Source organism: Odocoileus virginianus, chromosome 7 (assembly GCF_023699985.2).
Source record: "Odocoileus virginianus isolate 20LAN1187 ecotype Illinois chromosome 7, Ovbor_1.2, whole genome shotgun sequence".
NCBI classification, from domain to species: Eukaryota; Metazoa; Chordata; class Mammalia; order Artiodactyla; family Cervidae; genus Odocoileus; species Odocoileus virginianus.
In genome coordinates this window covers 32512619-32531911 of record NC_069680.1, presented here as the reverse complement: position 1 = coordinate 32531911, position 19293 = coordinate 32512619, and the positions used below count along the sequence as shown (strand labels likewise).

Below are 19293 nucleotides of genomic sequence, written 5' to 3'. Positions count from 1 at the left end.
ACTCTGCGACGCCATGGACTGCCACACGCCAGGCCTCCCTGTCCTTCACCGTCTCCCAGAGCTTGCTCAATCTCCCGTACTGCCAGCAGGCACCAAAACACAGACCTGGTCATAAATGGCTGAGGACCCAGCAGTTCGGCCTGGAGCACTTTCAAAGCTTGTTCCTCAAGAAATTTCACAGATACAATCTTGAAATAACCACATTCTTCCCATCAAACATGTACCCTCCCGAGAAACAGAATATTTCTTGTCATATCAGTAAGTAAGGATGTCACAGTCTTCAGTGACTGCAGTCCTCCAGCGTGTGCCGGTGAGCCCTGAGAAGACGCAGGAAGGAAAGAATGCCTGCCGTCTAGCAGCCATCAGCCTGCAGCCGCTCCCCACGGTGAGCCCCAGGGAAGCTCAGGAAGGGAAAAGCGCAGGACACCGGCCCGGCCCGGGACAGCTGAGGTGCGCGTGAAAGGAACGGCTGCAGTGAGCCCAGACTCTCGCATCTTCCCATACACAGGGAGGCACTAAATTCCTTAACTTGGGTCATCTTGTCTTCTTTACTTCACAATAATCTTTTGATGTTCAGACTACCTGCCCTTTGTTGCAAAACTGAATCTGCCTGCAATGCGGGAGACCTGGGTCTGATCCCTGGGTTGGGAAGGTCGCATGGAGAAGGGAAAGGCTACCCACTCCAATATTCTGGCCTGGAGAATTCCATGGACTGTACAGTCTATGCGGTTGCAAAGAGGCGGACACGACTGAGTGACTTTCACTTGCCTCCTCTGAGCTGTTCTCTCAGGGTCACTTGAGAAGGTGCCTCCTGGGCTTAAGTCCTAAAAGTTTCCACTGAATAAAACATAACTGTTAATTTTTAGGCTGTGACTATTTTTCAGGTCAACATTCCTCACAAATGAATGTTTTCTCTTCAGGCAAAATGACTACTGGACGTCCTTTTGGCTGAGTAGACATTTTAGGAAACGGGGGGAAAGAGCCCTTTGTTCATGTTATTGTTCTTGACAGCCACAAAATCGACTGTCCCCGGTCAGCTGTCACAGCCAGCTCGCACCACACATCAGCTGCCACTTCTTAGAGCGAAAGAGCTCAGTGCGTTTAAGATAAGCTCCGGTTTCAAACAAAGGCAGCTGAGTGTGGGGCTTAGCTTTCACATCACAGTGACTTCACCCCCAGCCTGTGGGCAGAGATGGTCTGACCTTGCTCACGCGATGCAGCAGCTTGAGCCACGGCCACCCAGATGCCCAGAACTCGGCTCTGTGCCCAGGGCCTGCCCCAGAGTGAGGATCGCCCTTCCCCCTGAAATCCCAGCTGTGGCTCCAGTGCTTACAGCAGGGGGCTGTGAAAGCTGGCAGGCCTCCCTGCCAAGACACCCCAAGGTGAGTAGGTGCCCCCTCCTGCACGGGGTTCTGTGAGCGGCAGATAAAATGGCTAACTGTCCAGCAGGAAGTGCAGGCTTAACTCCGGAGTCAAGAAAATCAGGGTTGGGGACTTTCCTGGTGGTTCAGCGGGTAAGCATCCGCCTTCCAATTCAGAGGATGCAGGTTTGACCCCTGGTTGGGGAACTGAGACCCCACATGTTGTGGGGCAATGAGAGAAGCCTTCCCGCAGCAACATGGGGAGCCCGTGTGCCTCAAGGGGGACCCAGTGAGGCCACAAGAGAAAAGAAAGAGAAAACCAGGGTGGACAGCACATTGTGCAGCCTTCCTGCCAACACTGCAGAGAGGGGGCCCCAGACGATGGCACACGGGGAGCAGCCCCGACAGTCATCCCACGAGGGAGGACCGAGCGTCTCCGCGGCCCCACGGCGTCCCTCGGGGCTGTGTGATGGAGCCCCCACCCGCCGTCCCAGGGCGACGCTTTCTGCTCCTCCAGCCACCGCCGTGGGCCACGTGACAGCACCCACTCACAGCGCACTCTGCAGGCAGGGCACAGAGGCCCACACCGCCAGGAAGGACCGTCCTGCCCGTGACTCTGACCCACAGGTGCGCTCACGGCTGCAGAGGGAGCGCGGGCCCTGCTCCTGCAGGAAGCACCCCTGTTGAGCCCAGTCTGAGGAGCTAAGTGTGGCGTTGATTTGGGGGCCGCCCTGAAACAGCAAGGCTGCCTGAGGTGCATGAAGTTTCTTCCCACGTCCTCCAGCTCACTTCAGTGAGGGCTCACTGACGCGGTGGAGAAGAGGCCCGGCTCTCGGGGTCGACCCCACACGGGGCCTCCTCTCGGGTTCGTCTGGGGACAGGTCTCCTGCAGAGCAGGCAGGCGTGCAAAGGGCAGGTGAGCAGCTCGCCATGCCAGTGGGCAGGGAGAGAGGACGGACAGACACTCAGCTATGTTCCTTCCATTCATAAATGCATCGTTTCAATAAATCCTGTTTTCACAGCTCAATTCAAATACCCACTTGACCTCTGCTCATTTGCCTGTACTCCTGGGGCCAAGGCTGGCCAAAGGGGCAGTAAGGCGCCCTCGGAACTCGCTGGGCGAGGGGTCTCCAGCAAGAGAAATTCAGAGGGTGACCTCAAGCCGGTCATACCGGGCGCAGGCCCTTCCCAGGCAGGCCTGAGTCCATGTAGCCCCTGAGACACATGCTGGCCGCGGAACACCTTCCCCGTTTCTGCCCAAACCCGCACGGCCGGGCGTTCCACGGGCCATGCTGCACTCACCTTATGAGCCTGGTCCAAGCACTGCTTCCGGTAGTCTAGCTCCTCATCCAGGTAGCCCTTCTGCTTACTGAACAGCTCCTGGAACACAAGGGGACCCGCGTCTGGGCCTCGCGTGTCGGACGTGGTGGCACGGGGCTGCGGGCCCAGGCGTGCACCCACCTTCTCACTTTCCAGGTCCACCATCTTCCGCTGCAGGGCCAACTCCGTCTCCTCGATCTGCTGCAGCCACTGGGTACAGACAGAGGGTCCCAGCGACCGTGAGCCCCCAGGTCACCACTCGGTCAGCAGAGCCCACCTCCCCAGCTCTGGGGAGATGGCCTGGGGGGTGGGGGCGGGGCGCCTCTGTCCTTTCTGCTCTTCTTCAGGGAGGGAGGGCTTAGCCCCTGCGGGAATCAGGGCTGGGAGGGCATCATGGGCTCCGTGTGCTCAGCATGCAGGCCAGGCCTGGGCCCATCCCACAGCCCTGCCTGGCATCCAGGGAGCCTGCCCTCCCACACCCCCGGGAGAGGAGGGGTGTCAAGCGGCCTGTGCTCCCAGGAGCTGGCCTCTGAACTCCTACTTACAGGGACAGCCTTCCACGCCCTGCTGGAGGCCTGTGGGACGGGGGCGCTCACCGCAGGCCTACCAGCGGGTTCTGGCTACAGGTGGGGCGGGGGTGGGCAACCAGGAGCAGGCAGGTGGTCCTGGGAGCAGAGAAACTGGAGGGCGGGGAGCCGGGTGGGTGGCCCCCAGAACAGGGTCCTGGCAGGGCAAGCAGAGGCAACCCAGGTGAGCGCAGCACGACCGCTGGAACGCCCGGCTGTGCGGGTTTGGGCAGAAACGGGGAGGGTGTTCTGCGGCCTGCATGTGTCTCAGGAGCCACGTGGACTCAGGCCTGCCTGGGTAGGGCCTGCGCCTGGTGTGACCAGCGTGGGCTCACTCTCTGAATTTCTCTAACAGACCCACCATGACTCTGGCCTCTGGGGAAATCGGGGCAGAGCTGGCCTTGGGGAGACATGCATGGTGGGTGCTGTCTGACCCCTGTGTGTGCCCAGGCCTCCCGAGCAGCCAGGTTTAGTGGACCCCGCCCCCCCAGTGCCAGCTCCCATCCTAGCCCCTGGGGGCCCCCCCTCCCAAGGAGAGCATCTCCTCTGAACTGAGCCAGAGAGGGACCCAGCCCTCCCCCAAGCGCGTCCACTGTTACCTTCTCGGCCAAGGTCAGGACTGTCCTGGCTTGTATGACAACCACTTGCTCCTCGTTGGTCAGATTCTGCATTCAAGAGCAGAATTCTCGTATGATCAGAGGGAGTGCCTTCTGGGGTGGTGGGTTTGGGTGATGGGCGCTGGGTGGGGCGGGGGATGTGACAGGGTTTGTTGGGGGTGGGTGTTGGGTGCTCAGCTGGGGAGTGAGTGAGGGGCTGGGTGGGGGGTGAGTGATGGGGCTGGGGGGGCAGGATGATGGGCGCTAGGTTGGGGGGGTGACGGGCACTGGGTGGATGAGTGATAGGGTTTGGTGGGGTGGGTGATGGGCGCTGGGTGGGGGTGGGGGGTGGGTGACGGGCATTCGGAAGGGGTGGGTGGGGGTGGGTGACGGGCACTGGGTGGTTGAGTGATAGGGTTTGGTGGGGGTGGGCGATGGGTGCTCAGTGGGGGGGGTGAGTGACGGGTACTTGGTGGGGGTGAGTGATGGGGCTGGGTGGGATGGGTGATGGGTGCTCAGAAGGGGTGGGTGACCAGTGTTCAGTGGGCATGGGGGAGCTGGGGTCACAGCTAAATGTCACTGTCACGAACAGGCCCTCCTGGGAGGCTCTAACCCCCTTCGCTCTTGGCCTTGCTGACTCCCACTGAGCCTCTGGCTTGCCCCTCTGGCCCTCTCACTGCAGGCGACCACGCCTGCAGGATGGGACGGTGGGTGGTGGAAAGAGCAGCCAGGCTTCCGTACTCTGTCCGGATTCTTACTCAAAGCCAGCTCTCCTCACATGTGGCCTGAATTATTAAAGCACTGCTTACAAATGTGAAGCAAAGATCAAACATCTCTGCTGCTTTGCCTTCTCCCTGCGTGTTTTATTCATGCCTCATCCCAATGGGCCCACCGGGGTGGTCCTTCTGGGCAGGGCGACCCTGGCCTCGGGCCGGCGGGCCTCCTCAGAGGGTGTCCCACCTGCATGAACACCAGGGGCTGGAGGGGACGAGCTGGGCTGTCCCCAGGGCTGGGCCCAGCCGGGGGCCGCCGGGCGGTCATGGAGAGCAGAGGCAAGTGGCGAGGAGTCTGCCGGGGTCACGGAGTTGAGGGCGGCCCCCACACCCCAGAACCTGCCTGATTCAAGGCCATCTGCCCCGAAAGCCCTCCTACCTCTCTCCCTCTGCAGCATGGGGTCTCTTGCCAGCCCCCTGCCCTGGCAGCAGTCAGCACGGGTGGGGGCTGGTGGCCAGCTGCTGGGCACAGAGGCAGGCTCTGTGCTTGGGCATGCTGCACCCTGACATGCCATGGTGCTGGAGTTGGGCATCCCATCCCTGTGGCTCCAGGGAGGCTAGCCAGGCAGTCCCCTCCCGCCCAGGGCAGGGCCAGGTCTGAGGGGTGGGACTGGGCGGGGGGCTGCAGGGAGACTGAGGGAAGCTACCAGCATGTGGTCAGACCAGCCTGAAGGGCTGGCGCTGTGCACGGGGTGAGCAGCCTGGCTGGGCCCCTCCTGCTCCCCCAGAGGTGGCTGCGACCTGGGCCCTCTCCGCCTCCCCCGGGTGACCCGTCTGCCGGGCAGCAGTGGGGAGCCCAGCAGGGGGGACAGGTCTGTGGTGCCCCCGCCCGCCTCTCTGCTCCACGCCACAGGCCCCGACTCCTAAGGAGACCGAGGTGCTCAGGTGCCCCGTGGCCAGCGGCAGGCCGCAGCCTCATCAGGAGGAGTGGCCCGGAGAACGGTGGCCACAGCCTCCCAGTGCCCTGGCCGAGACGGTGACAGAGGCAGGCTGTCCCTGCCCCTGCCTGAAGTGTGTCCACATGCACAATGTCAGACCTGGGGATGCCCCATGGCCCTTTAGGAACCACCAAGGGTCACTGCATAAAACTGGCAGTGAATCCTCTGTCCCCGTCTCTGAGGCCACATGATGGCTCCAGGGCACGTGCCCCTGGCGCTCCAGGGGGGCAGCTGCAGGGCTGGGGGACTGGGCAGGCCTGGGCTCATCCTCGCGGGCCAACACAGCAGCTCTGAGCTCCTGGGTGGTGCCCTCTGGGGCCTCAGTCTGTCCAGCTGTGAACTGAAAGGCCCCGGAGCCCTGGGCAGGGCTGGTACTCAGGCTGAGCCTGGAGCCCACGGTGACGACGGCCATCCTGCTGTGGACCACTGCCTCCGCTGCCCGCAGCCGAGGTGGAGCGAGGGGTCCGACCCGGGGTGGGGGCGCGGCAGGTTCGGCCAGGAGCGCCTCCCTGTGGGAGCCACCCCACCCTCCCCTCTTCCTGCTTCCCATCTAAAGGGCGGGGTGGGGGGCAGGGAGGAGGGCTTCCGGTCAGCGCAGGGCCCTGGACGCTCGGAAGCTGCTGGGAGAACGGGGCCTGAGGGTGTGCAGAAGCGCCTGGGTTCTGGTATACACGCGTGAGTGTGAGAGTGTGCGCGCGCGCGTGCGTTTTTTCCTCCACCTCTCCCGTGCAGTGCACCGATCCTAGTGCTTTGCTCTCTCTTGAGAACAGTGAGCAGATGTGGAGCCCAGGGCGCTTCACAGGAGGCTGAGCACTCATGAGGGACAGTCTGGGGTGTGGGCGGGGCCCTCTGCCAGCACAGTCGGTCCCCCCACCATCCGGCAGGGGCTTAACAAGTACAGGAGGGGGCGTTGGGGGTGAACAGGGAACAGACGGAAGGGTGGCGGAGGACAGACGATGGGCGGAGGGTGGACGGAGGGTGGACGGAGGGGTGCACTCATTCAGCAATTCCCATTCATTTGGGGAATTCACTGTAGAGATCGGGACTCTGCCCTAAGTGAAATTCGGAGATTATTCATTCATAGGCTCTGCCCCTCTGCCAAAACTAGGTGGGAAGCCCTGAGTTCCAGCAGTCTAAGTCGGACAGGACTGAGTGACTGAACTGAACTGAAGAGAGCCCAAGGAGCCCCAGCCCCCAGCCCCACCAAGGATGCGGAAGAACTTCAAGACTGGGAGGGGTTCAGAAACTGAGAACACAGGGCCAGAAGCATCGCTGCTGGAGGAATCGGGAACACTGTGAGAAAGAACGGGATTTCTCGTGAACGCCAGAGGGCTGGTGAGCAGCTCCGGAGGCGGGAGCGCGCGGGGCAGGGGCCGGGCACCGCGGGACTCACAGGGGCCCTGGGCCGTGCAGGGCGGCGCGCGGGGAGGCATGCACGAGTCAGGAGAGCGACCTACACTTACGGCGTTGTCCCCCAGCAGGTCCAGCTTCTTCATCAGCTCCGAGACCAGGATGTCCTAGAAGCAGAGAGACAGCCGTGCTGGGCCAGGCGCTGGGGCGGGGCGGGGGGGGGGGGCGTGGGGAACCTGGGGGGTGTGGGGGACGTGTGGGGGCGTGGCGGCGTGGGGGAGTGGGGGGCGTGGGGGGCGTGTGGGGGCGTGGCGGCGTGGGGGAGTGGGGGGCGTGTGGGGGACGTGGGGGGCGTGTGGGGGCGTGGGGAACGTGGGGGGCGTGGGGGGGCGTGGGGGGGCGTGGGGGCGTGGGGGACGTGGGAGACGTGGGGGGCGTGTGGGGGCGTGGGGAACGTGGGGGGCGTGGGGGACGTGTGGGGGCGTGGCGGCGTGGGGGAGTGGGGGGCGTGGGGGGGCGTGGGGGACGTGGGGGCGTGGGAGACGTGGGGGGCGTGTGGGGGCGTGGGGGACGTGGGGGGGCGTGGCGGCGTGGGGGAGTGGGGGAGTGGGGGGCGTGTGGGGGCGTGGGGGATGTGGGGGGCGTGGGGGAGTGGGGGACGTGTGGGGGCGTGGCGGCGTGGGGGCGTGGGGGATGTGGGGGGCGTGGGGGAGTGGGGGACGTGGGGGGCGTGGGGGCGTGGGGGACGTGGGGGGCGTGGGGGGGCGTGGGGGACGTGGGGGGCGTGGGGGGGCGTGGGGGGCATGGAAGTAAAGGGGGCCAAGGCAGGCGGGAGGGCGGGGCCAGGGCATTACCGTGACGCCTTCTGCCTCACAGTATGCCTGCAGGGGACTCTTCCCGTCCACGAAGGGGGTGTGGTGGAAGGTGATGGCCGGCGACTTTCTCTCCCTCTCCTAAGACAGACAGCAGAAGGCTAGGCACACGGGTGTCCCCTCCCTCCTGGGAGGGCAGTGCGGGGCCCCCCGGGGACACCGTGAGAATACGAAGTCCACTGAACACAATCAACGTGGTCTTTGTGAAAATGAGACCCTGGCTGCCGCAGCACTGGTCACACCCTTCGGACCTGCCCAGGGGCCAGCCTGAGTGGACGCTGACGGGAGCGACAGGGGAGCTCCGAGCCCAGATGGCCCCGGGACTGGCTCCCGCCTGGGAAGCCCCGCTGTCCGGTGCCCCGAGGGGCTGGGGCTGTGTGTGGATGCTGCTGCTGTTTTTTGTTTTCCTCCAAGTGACACGGCGGGACTCACAGCCTGGGTGGCAGTGGCTCGGGACAGCTCTCTGCCACACCCGCCCGCCCCTGCCCCCCCACCCCATCCTTGGCCCCCCACGCCCCACACCTCCAGCTCCAGGATCCGGAACTCCAGCAGCTCGTTCTGGTCCTTGGCATCCTGGACGTCGTGTTTTAGCCGAGCCTCTTCGGTCTCCATTTGTTTAATCTGTAAAACAAAGAACAGGAGGCACCCTGGAGGCCAACCCGGCTTCCTTGACAGCTGCTGGCGTTTCAGGGACAGCTGCCTGGCCCAGGGCCCCGTCCAGAGCCCTCCCTCCAGGGTTAGTCCACAGAGGGCCTTCCGGCAGAGACTGGGTGGGTCCCCAGCCCTGGGCAGCGGGTGGGCATGTGGGGATTCCTGCCTTTCCAGGGAAGCAGCCCGCCTCTCAGACAGATGGGATGGGGGGGGTGTACCTTTTCCACCAGCTCCTGATTTCTCCGAAACAGTGCTTGCTTCTCTTCAATCCACTTCATATCCTTGAAAAGGAAATTGAAGCCGAGAAATAAATGCAGTGAAGGATACAGCTGTGATTTACATCACGGTTCAGCAGGACAGAGGACGTGGTGAAAGCACTCAACATCCAGCTTCCGAAGTAACCAAGAGTGGAGCGCCTGTCCCGTGGCTGATGAAAACCCAGGTTCATCTGTATTCTTGGAGGGTCTCAAATAGAAGTGGATGGCACCCAGGCTCGTGTGAGCCAAGGCCAGGCGCCCACAAGGACACCACAGGTCCACATGGATGCCACAGGACGCCACAGGACCCCGACACATAGCCAGCGGGAGCCAGGGGGTTGAGCTGGCGTGGAGAGGACAGGTGTGGTCCTGGGTGACTGCAGGGGCCTCCGCACTGGACTTGGGGCCCCAGACACTCAGGTGAGGATGTGGCACCAAGGCCGGGCTGTCACTCAGGCTCTTGCCCTGTCCGTCCAGCCGTGCACCGAGCAGTTGACACCCCAGGGCCTCTGTGGGTCTGCGCTGCGCTCGGCTGCGAGCCAGGCCGTCTCTCACCCGCACCCTCCCAGCCCCCATAGACGTCTTCTGGCCTCATCCTGCGTCCAGCTGCAGCTGGACCATCCACAGGTCAGGGGGCTGCTCAGAGACCACAGACGGAGGCCCTTCCCTGGGATCTGAGGAGCCCAGAGGTGCCGGCAGTCCCAGGGACTGGGGGGAGTGATGACAAAGCCCTGGGGCCTGGGCTCCCGGCCCTGAGCAAGGAGGTGGATGGGACTTCCGGTCAAGCCCAGAGAGCCTTGGTCAGGAGAATTCGTGCCTCGTTCCGGGCATACTGTGGAAATCTTCCAAATACACATTGCTTCCGCCTTTAAATCTTTTACTGAGGTGTGATATATACACAGCAGAGGGAGCTGGGGAGCGAGTCTTCAGCGTGCAGACGAAGAGTCCTCACCCACGTACACACCCGCAGACCACCGCCCTCACTGGGGGCATGGCAGCCCAGGACCCTGGGGCCCAGGCCCACACGCTCACCTGCCCCTGCTCGGCCAGGGCCTTCTCCAGGTCCTCGATCCGCGCCTGCGCCCTCTGCACGTCCGCCTGCAGCTGCTCACGGGTCTGTAGGATGGGAGGAGACATACATCAAACTTTCCCTAAGAGCGGAGCGGCCCCCTCAGACCTGACTTCCAGGATGCTGTCTGCCAGCAAGGACTGCTCTGGGATAAAGGGAGAACTTGGAGGGTTAGTGACTTCGCTTAGATTACAGGGGATGATCGGTGGGTTCATTTGGGGGATTATTGGGGAAATCCTCATTTACAGGATGAAAGAGGAGGCTTGAGCAGCTGGGTGCTGGCTGGAGGGGGTTGGCTTAGTCCCAGGGACGACAGAGACTAGGACACATACAGCCGGGTGGCTGAGAGACCTGCCCGGCACAGCCCCCAGGCACCTCCCTTCCCTTCTGGAGCCTCTGGCCGCCCTGGGTTCATCTCCTTTCCCGGACCTTGCTTCCCCTTTCTTCCCCAGAGCCTGTCCTCCTTTAGAAGCCCTGGGCTCCCTGCGGCAAGAGCGTCCCCTGCCCAGCCTGCCTGTCCTCTGCAGGCTCCGCCCTCCCTGGAGTCCACTTGCTGTCACAGGGACCAGGCTGCAGGGCACTTCATCTCCATGGGCGCCCTGGCTCCCTGGGAATGGCTTTCAGGGCAAATGGACGAGAGCGGTGGGGCCGCCGGGCACAGGATGTGAGATGCCTCAACTCAGGAGGGCAGGGCAGCCCACCCTGGCCTGGGCCCACCCGCTGCCAAGTGACCGCCAGAGTGGCATCCCTGGGGCCTGACCGTGACCATGGGAGGGGAGGGCCTGGCCCGGAAGGCGCACGTGTCCCTGCCGAGGCCGGGGGGCAAGCGGGGAGCCCGGCAGAAGCCGGAACGTCGTGGAGTGGAAGTCAGTTAGACCTTAACTTCTCGCTCTGCGTCCAGCGTCCCTCCGACCTGCTCCTGCAGCAGCGCGTAGGCCCGCTGCAGGGCCTGGTACTCCATGGTCAGCTGGCGGAACCGCAGCTCTGTCTCCTCCTTGGCCATGCCCTGGAGAGGCACATGGAGACACCGGTCAGCCACGCCTCCGCCCGGGGACCCGGGACACAGGCCCTGACCCCTGGGGTGAATGGCCAAGCTGGATGCTTGGGTGAGCCTCTTGGGCCAGCAGCTGGGGCCAGGGACTCAGCTGGGGCCCCCTGCCAGCCAGGGGGTCCTGACCCTGAACCCTGGGTGCTGGTGCCCACCCGCTGCTGGGTGGTTCAGACTCCCCCCTTGAGAGGGTGGGAGCGCTCTATACCACTCTGCAGAGGGGACCCAGTACAGTGACGTGAAGGTGGACAGGAACAGCCAGGCAGGCCTGCCCTGAAGCCCCATGGGAGGTTACCTCCTCCAGGTCGTCGTCTGGGGTGCATGGGGTCTGGTCCGTCCTGTCTGTTTGGTAAGAGATGGAAGAACCGTCGGACTCCAGAGAAGCCTCTTCATCATATCCAAAGAAGGTCTCCACGACAACCGGCTTCTGACCAAAAGGGACTGTGTTAATCCAAACCCAGATCGCTGGCTGGCCGAGCTGCCAGCTCCATAGGGGCCTCCTCTGCTGCCCAGCTGTGGGGTCAGCTGCCTGGCTGCCCCCCGGTGCACCCGGTATCTATCCTGGGCACCCTGGGTGTCTATCCCCCGGCACTGCTCAGGCCACCAACCTTGACCAAGGCCTCCACTATCTTACCTAGGCTGGTAGAGGGCAGAGTGGGACGCGGCCCTCCTAACGGCCTTTCTAGGGGCCAGACAAGCCTGTATTTGTGCCTAGGAGTGTCTACAGGCCTGTATGAGGATCACTGTTGGTTGTTCCAAAACCAAACCAAAAAACGTTATTTTGTAAAAGGCAGGATACAAGTTAGATCCTTTGGGAATATTCTGGGAATGTTTCCCAAATCTCATGTAATAAAAATCACAGGTTTATCAAAAAGAACTGTGCCTCAAAGACACACCCCAGGTCTATCAAGTTCTCAAGGGGTGCAGGTCTGCAGGGGAAGGACACAGGGAGGCCGCCTGCAGTCCTGGCTGGATGCGGGCGCCAGCGGTGGGAGGGCCAGGCCCCTGGATAACCCTCCTCCTCCCCATTATTACTGTCGTGAACCCGCATCTCTTCTTGGGAATTTAAAGGAAACCAGGTTGGGTTTTTAATTTAAAGTATAAACAGAGTACCTGCTCTGGGTCCTGTTTTGGTCACAGTAACAATTTTTAGAAGTAAGGAACCATTTTCTCTCCGCCTCTGGAGGAAGAGGCTCTTCTCTGTTAAGCGACGTTTTAAACACACATTTCGCGCGCTCGTTTACCTTGGGCAGTTTCGCCATTTTCTTTCTTTGTTTCCGGTATCTTAAAAGCTTATCACGTTCCTGCAAAAACCAGTTGAGGAGATTTTTTGAGTCGTTAATCGGCTCTGCCAGGTTTAAATGCACAGGTTAGTATTTCCGGATCATTATCTGAGTGGACAGGGTGGTCTCAGGACCAGCCGGTGGTCCAGTGTTGACCAGCTCAGGGCAGTTTGCTCTGAGAGTTTGGATGGTGCATCTTCCCAGCCTGGGCGGGAACAGGAATGGAGGCCTGGGTGTCTCTGAGCTCACTGTCTGGGACTTCCTCCCCATCTAGGGTTGGGACCCTGTGGGGCAGGGGGTTGAGGGGCACACATTGGAATGGAAATTTGAGGACAGAGGGTCCAGCTCTCTCCACTCGCCTGGAGTAGACCTCTACAGGGTGACGTCCATACGGTGGAGACAGGCCTGTTCTCTCCAGAGTGCTAGGCTGCGTTTGTGGGACCATGCAGGAGTAAGCCAGGCCGCGGGGGCCGAGTGCCCTGGGTTGCGAGGGGAACCCAGTTCTGAACCTAATAAAACCACCTGGGACACTGGCTGTTTCCCTGGCATCTGTGCAACCCTAACGGGTGGGCTCTCTCGGTTACCACGGCAAAGTTTCTGGGCAGGCAGCACTGAGACCACGGAACCACCCCCGCCCCAGTGTGCCGCGGCTGCTTCCAGCTGCACCTGAGGGACCATAGGCACAGTGGCCCCGGGAAGTGGGAGGGGCTGTAGGAGGGACGCTGAGGGCAGGGGGCGGGGCTGTAGGAGGGACGCTGAGGGAGGGGGCGGGGCTGTAGGAGGGACGCTGAGGGAGGGGGCGGGGCTGTAGGAGGGGACAGTGAGGGAGTGGGGCTGTAGGAGGGACGCTGAGGGAGGGGGCGGGGCTGTCGGAGGGGACAGTGAGGGAGTGGGGGGGGCGGGCGGAGGGACGGTGAGGGAGTGGGAGGGGCTGTAGGAGGGACGCTGAGGGCAGGGGGATGGGCTGTAGGAGGGACGCTGAGGGCAGGGGGCGGGGCTGTAGGAGGGGACAGTGTGGGAGTGGGAGGGGCTGTAGGAGGGGACAGTGAGGGAGTGGGCGGGGCTGTAGGAGGGACGCTGAGGGAGTGGGCGGGGCTGTAGGAGGGACGCTGAGGGAGTGGGAGGGGCTGTAGGAGGGACGCTGAGGGAGGGGCGGGGCTGTAGGAGGGACGCTGAGGGAGTGGGAGGGGCTGTAGGAGGGACACTGAGGGAGTGGGCGGGGCTGTAGGAGGGACGGTGAGGGCAGGGGAGGGGCTGTAGGAGGGACGCTGAGGGAGTGGGCGGGGCTGTAGGAGGGACGCTGAGGGAGTGGGCGGGGCTGTAGGAGGGACGCTGAGGGAGTGGGCGGGGCTGTAGGAGGGACGCTGAGAGAGTGGGAGGGGCTGTAGGAGGGACGCTGAGGGAGTGGGCGGGGCTGTAGGAGGGACGCTGAGGGAGTGGGCGGGGCTGTAGGAGGGACGCTGAGGGAGGGGGCGGGGCTGTAGGAGGGACGCTGAGGGAGTGGGCGGGGCTGTAGGAGGGACGCTGAGGGAGTGGGCGGGGCTGTAGGAGGGACGCTGAGGGAGTGGGCGGGGCTGTAGGAGGGACGGTGAGGAAACTGGAGGGGATGTAGGAGGGATGCTGAGGGCACTTACTAACACGCTCTTCACGTAGCCAGCGGTCTCCAGGGTCTGGAAGAGAGGAGGCACCTTGGAGACGGGGGCACAAACCTTGCCCGCGCAAACCCCCAGGGTCCCGCCGGCCCCCAGTCTCTCCGCTTCCCTATGCAGATTCTCATGGCTCTCCTCAGACCATTCCCTGAGAGGGCGGGCCTTCCCTGGGCTTGGTTCTTCCTCCCTAGGCCGAAGCCCCAAGGGGGAGAGCCGTCAGAGGCAGGGGTGGGGGTGCATTTGTAACCAGGGTGGTTTCGTTTCCCTCTTCCTCTCATGCATTCCTATTACTGAGGGGATGGACAGTCACTGGCCATTGAAGGGACCAGAGCACTGACCTCAGGCCCCGTCAGAAGGCTGGGTGGCCAGAGCCCATCCTGACCACCGGGTGGGAAGTGACAGAGAGCGCCGCCACTGTCTTCTCCTCAGCAGCCCCCTCCCCGCCACCGCCAAGGGCACAGAACAACCCAAGCAGCTGGTTCTGAACTGGTTTGACCTTGGAGTCGGTCTGGGTCCCACAGAGGACTAGGAGATGCCCTAATGAGGGTAACTGGTCTGAGGAAGGACTATTGGAAAAGCTGTGCTGGGGTGGGGGATGCAGGAGAGGGGGACGTAGATGGAGGTTGGGTCCCCAGAAAGACATGCCCACACCCATCCTCAGACCTGGGGCTGTGGCCTTGTTTGGCAATGGGGTCTATGTGGCTAGGTTATGGGTCTTGAGAGGAGACCATCCTGGGTGGGGGTGGGTGGTGCCCAGAGAGGGGGGGGGGGCGGTGCTGGGAAGATGGCTGAGACCAAAGGGAGGTGACTGGCGGCCATAGGAAGCTTCCTGTCCTTCCCAGCACCCCTGGCAGGAGCCCGGCCCTACCCCACCCTGACTCTGGATCCCGCCTCCAGCGCTGTGAGAGGCCCCGGGTGGACACAGGCGGTGTTGCTGCTCTGAGAGCCCCAGGCCTGAAGGTGAGGAAGGGGGGGATTAGGAGGGGCGGGAGCCAACCCCTGGGGAGAGACTCTGCCCGCGTCCTGGGTGCAGGGTGCCCTGTGGGCAGCAGAGCGGGGTGGGTCCGGGAGTGGGGCCAGTGGGCAGGGTGGCGCCCAGCAGTCACCTTGGAGAGCTCGTCTATGAGATGCTGCTGCTCAACAATCTGCAACTTCAGGAAGTCCACCTCCCGCTCGTCCTGACTCTGATCCAGGTCGTTCAAGGAACTGGGTCTCCGTATGATCCCTGCTCTCTGCCTCTGCAAACCAGACAGACCACACATGTGGAGTGAGGGGCCCGACCGCTGAAGGGCAGCTGGGGTCTCCCCTCACCCCGGCTGCCTGTATCTCAGAAGCTCTGTCACTGGTCACCCCCAGGCCTCCCTGCCGGCAAGCTCCCAGCCCCACAGATGCCCGAGAGACCAAAGCCTTGATCTTGCTATCAGACCTCACGTAGGAGAGGCTAGTTACATGAGAATGGGCTCCTTACCATCTCTATGTTCTCCTGGGTGACAAATTTTAACTTGTTTTCCATCCGACGTAAGCTGTGGGACAGATCTTCGTTCTTCCGAGTGAGGCGCTTGTTTTTGTCCAGCAATGGCTTGTACTGACTTTCAGCTTCCCTTACACGCTTTAACTGAAAGGCGAGATTAATCATATATTACGAGGTTTAAAGAACACCGCAGAGAACCAGCAGCCTCCAAACAGAGGTGGTAAAGCAAGCAGAACAAGCCTCGTGTTCCGCGGAGGACAGAGGTCTGGCGATGCACTCTGTTCTGCTTAAAAGAGCTATGGGGAAACAGCCCAGTCCATGAGCCTTCTGCCACCTGGGAGAGCTCCTGTCCCGGCAGACAGGTCACGGTGGAATCTCTGTGGCAATAAGGACTGACGGTGAGGGCGCCACTAGCAGGCGAGGTCCTCACACGTCTCAGACAACACACAGAACAGGGACACGTGCACCAGCGACACAGGGCAGGGATCAGCCAACCAGCGCCTCAGCCCGTATCTGGTCCCCTACCTGCTGTTGTTAATAAAGTTTTATTGGAAACACCCTGTCACCATCACTCTTCTTTTCCACGGGAAACTTTGGAAGTGAATGCCCCAGCTCCCCCTCCATGGCAGACACAGGCCCACAGAATTCAGAGGCCCGAGACCACCCACCAGCTCGTTCCGTTCCTCCGACAGCAGGGCATTGCGGTCCTCGAGTTTCCGGATGATCGCGCTCAGCTCCGCAATCTTAAGTTGGAAACGCCGAGCATCCTTTTCATCCAACTGCTGTTCCTAAAACAAAAATCAACTGCAAATAACTGTTCATAGACAACAGACAGAAAAACCATGGCAAGTCCCAACACACCACGGAAACCAAGGCACTTCTGTGTCACGATGGCCCATGATTCTAATGGCTGGGGGCACTGCGGGCTGCACGCTGGGGACAGAATGCAGGAGCAGACATGTTCAGAGTACGCAGATGTAGGGGCGAGGGCGTGCGGATGCAGATGCCGCAGGTGGGCAAGACGCTGAGAAAACCCAGAAGCCAGCACCATGCTTCACGTGGCCACTGCCGGCTGCAGCTTTCAAGGTTGGGGGGCTGCCCTGCACTGTAGCAGGGGTCTCATTTTCCTCATATTATGAGCCCAGGAAATGATGTTCAGCTTAAAACTTTCCAAAGTGGGATTCCCAGGAAGAGTGGTCCCTCAAATTGAGTTTCTAAAAGGTCACTTTGGGAGCCACTGGAACTTACTAAAAAAAAATCAATGAAAACATTTTGATCTGGCTTCAGAATCTCTGGAGTTAATGGGATCTGTCGGGTGCCAGAGCTGGTTTTAACCCAGTTAAGCCATTACATAACAAGATTGTAAAATGTCATGCTCCATTCTTGAAAGATCATTGCCCTAGGGCTGGCTTGGCTCAAACGCAGCTCTGTCCTCAAAGCAAACAGACTCGAGTCCGGGAAGGACCAGGGGACAGTTCCTCATTCAGCAGGTGCAGGAGAGGCTGGGGGCCGACCCGGAAGGACCGTGTGGAGGGTCCGTGGAATGTAGACCCCTTCCAGACTCCCGGGACCCCGCAGAGGGCTCTGAATGAGGAGCAGTGAGAGGAGATGGGTGGGGTCACAGCCCCACGCGGTCACGCAGCCTGAGGTGCGGACAGTGGCGTGCTCACAAGGAAAGCGGGTGCCGGGCAGCTGGTCACGAGCACAGAAACCATGGCAGGAGGGTCAGCACCAGCAGAGGACAAAGCCTGCGTGCGGTGATGGAGCTGCCGGGCCACCTCCGCCAGCAGCAAGGGAGGGCCCCTTAGCCACCTGGGGCTGGCGGGGGAGGCAGCACAACTGGAAGCCTGGGGCTTGAGACCCACGGGGGGCACCAGGGCAGGGCCAGGCTCCTGCTGCGCTGCGGCAGCAAGGAGGGAAGAGAGAGACGTCTCCGGGCCCTCTCAGCCACGCCGGAGAAGACGAGGGTCCCCCTGGCCTGTGGGCTGCCAACACGGGCAGAGTCCCCAAGGCTTGGGCTCGGGAGTCCCAGGGAGCTGCCCATGGGACCACAAGCCGCGTGCGGGGCAGTCTGAGCTCTGGGTCGGCCGGGCGAGCGTGGGAGGTGCTTACAGGGCTTCCCGAGTGGTCTGAGGCGTCTCCTGCACCGCTTGCATGAGGAAGCTCCCGCCTGGGGCTGCCCGGGTGCCGGTCGGTCTCTTTGACCTGGGACAGCTGCTCGTCTAGAGCCTCTTTTTGGAGCTGGAGTCTCTGAGCATGCCCGGCTTGAACCCCTAACTCTCTCTCCAGCACGAAGACTGCTCTGTCTTTAAATTTTATCTCCTCCATCTACAAGCAGAACAGAACACAATCACACACGCAGGCAGGTAAGGTGCAGTTACCATAGAGACAGGCAGAGTGACTCGAGCACAAGCGTCAGGAGGGACCCCCACTGAGCAGCCCTGCCAGACTCTCGGGCTCTGAGACCTGAAGCAAGGCCTGGACTGAGAGCCGCATGTCCCACGTCCAGGCCGCTCACGACTCCCTGGCTCCAACCAGGAGGGGCTGGCTGAGGCCTCCTTCCTGGACACCGTACACCCTGCCCAGTCTCCCGGTAGGACTCCCCTCTCCCAGCTGGTCTGCAGGGGCCAATCGGTCAGTGGGGTCCACAGAGGCCACCTCTACGCCCTGCCTTCTGCTGAGTATTGGGAGGAGCAGAGCTGCCCCGGGCTCCCCATACCCCGTCAACAGGATGAGCAAGGTTCGTGTTACAACAGGCAACTGTGGATGTGGAGGAAGAGGAGGTGTGGGCCCCAAAGCCCTCGTGGCCTCTGTCTCTCTGCTCTGTGGACGCCCGGCCCAGGAAGGCTGGATGGTGCCTGGGGCCAATACATGCAGCCTCCTGCACTGGCCTCTCCTGGCTCCAAGGTGTAGACGGAAGGCAGGTTCTGCCCAACTGCAGGCAGAGCCACATTTTTAATTCAGCTTCCTCTAAGCTAAGCCTTGGGCTGGGGGGTGGCCCCTGAGCCAGCAGGATCCAGACTGGCAGGGGATGGGGTGCCTGGGGGGTCGGGTGGTGGTTGGGGGGGGTCCGCAGCCCCTTCCGTTCTCCCTAATGTGCTCAAGCTCCTCACAGTGTCTGGCCCTTCCAGACACAGCTGCTCCTGCCTCCAGGCCCCTCCCGGAGGCCACAGAGCCGTCCTTGAGCGAAGGGCAGGCTGGCACCCTGGAGGAGGAGCAGGCAGAACGGCCCCCACACCACCCACTCTTGAGAGACAGATGCTGGTGCTGGGGATGTCCAAACAGCACCAGATTTACAAGAGGACTCGATTTAAGACACATTCCACACAGCAGAGCAGGACAGGCTGTGCTGCCGCTTTGCTTGCTGAGCAGGGTTTGAATAAGTTAATAAATCAGCCATCTGCTGAAGTCAGCTTGGAACAAAGAGTCGCCATGTCTAACTAGCCCAGATCACAGAATTCACGGCCAAGCGATGCGCTGAGCAGAAGAAGGGAAACCGTCAGCCGCTAAACCCCCATTGCCTGGAGCACAGGGTAGAGTGTAGAGAGGAAGCCCAGTCAGTCAGCAGAAACCAGCAGGCTGGTGACAACGTGACCCCGCTAACATGGGGCCGGCCTCACATTTAGCCCCTTGCCCAGACACCTTGGAAACGTCTCTGTTCCTTCGTCAGGAAGCATGAAAACAAGGGTCTCCATGCACAGTCCCTCTCAAATCAGTGATTTCAGCAGATGGTTTAGACCAGAAAGATGACTTCCAGGAGAAGTCTTCACACACGCCATGTAACGTGGGCAGGTCAGCCATGGAGCTCTGTGATCCGCCCACAACGGGAATGTGCACCGGCTTCCCCCAAGGGCGGGGCTGGATCTCTGAGGATGGAAATACCTCTGAGATCAGAGTCCACAGGGGCCTTGTGCTCAGTGCCTCATGGTGCCCGAATGCCGAGGCTCTCAACCGGCAGCATGCTCCTGCATCTCTCACTCCTGCTGTTTAGACTCAGAGGCCTGTCTGTGGAGAAGGCATGGGTGCACAGCAGGGCTGGCCAGCTGAGGGGGGACGCGCTTTGCCACATGAGGACCCCATCTCACTCTG

At 61.9% G+C, this 19293-nt stretch overlaps 1 protein-coding gene across 41 annotated transcripts in view; it reads right to left on the bottom strand.

Annotated features, from left to right (window-relative positions):
* Positions 1 to 19293, bottom strand: part of JAKMIP3 (Janus kinase and microtubule interacting protein 3) — a 91137-nt gene that overhangs the window by 20258 nt on the left and 51586 nt on the right. For 12 of the 41 annotated variants that reach the window (XM_070470455.1, XM_070470451.1, XM_070470465.1 and 9 more), the window contains exons 4-19: positions 17317 to 17532; positions 15873 to 15992; positions 15202 to 15348; positions 14840 to 14971; positions 13719 to 13754; positions 12046 to 12105; positions 11097 to 11228; positions 10631 to 10759; positions 9717 to 9800; positions 8646 to 8708; positions 8299 to 8397; positions 7759 to 7857; positions 7012 to 7071; positions 3847 to 3912; positions 2823 to 2891; positions 2664 to 2741 (exon numbers count right to left, since the gene is read on the bottom strand). In XM_070470455.1, coding sequence (XP_070326556.1) covers positions 2664 to 2741; positions 2823 to 2891; positions 3847 to 3912; positions 7012 to 7071; positions 7759 to 7857; positions 8299 to 8397; positions 8646 to 8708; positions 9717 to 9800; positions 10631 to 10759; positions 11097 to 11228; positions 12046 to 12105; positions 13719 to 13754; positions 14840 to 14971; positions 15202 to 15348; positions 15873 to 15992; positions 17317 to 17532 — 1590 coding nt within the window. The remainder of the gene's footprint in view (positions 1 to 2663; positions 2742 to 2822; positions 2892 to 3846; positions 3913 to 7011; positions 7072 to 7758; positions 7858 to 8298; positions 8398 to 8645; positions 8709 to 9716; positions 9801 to 10630; positions 10760 to 11096; positions 11229 to 12045; positions 12106 to 13718; positions 13755 to 14839; positions 14972 to 15201; positions 15349 to 15872; positions 15993 to 17316; positions 17533 to 19293) is intronic. The other 29 variants (XM_070470457.1, XM_070470473.1, XM_070470456.1 and 26 more) reach the window with 21 other exon arrangements.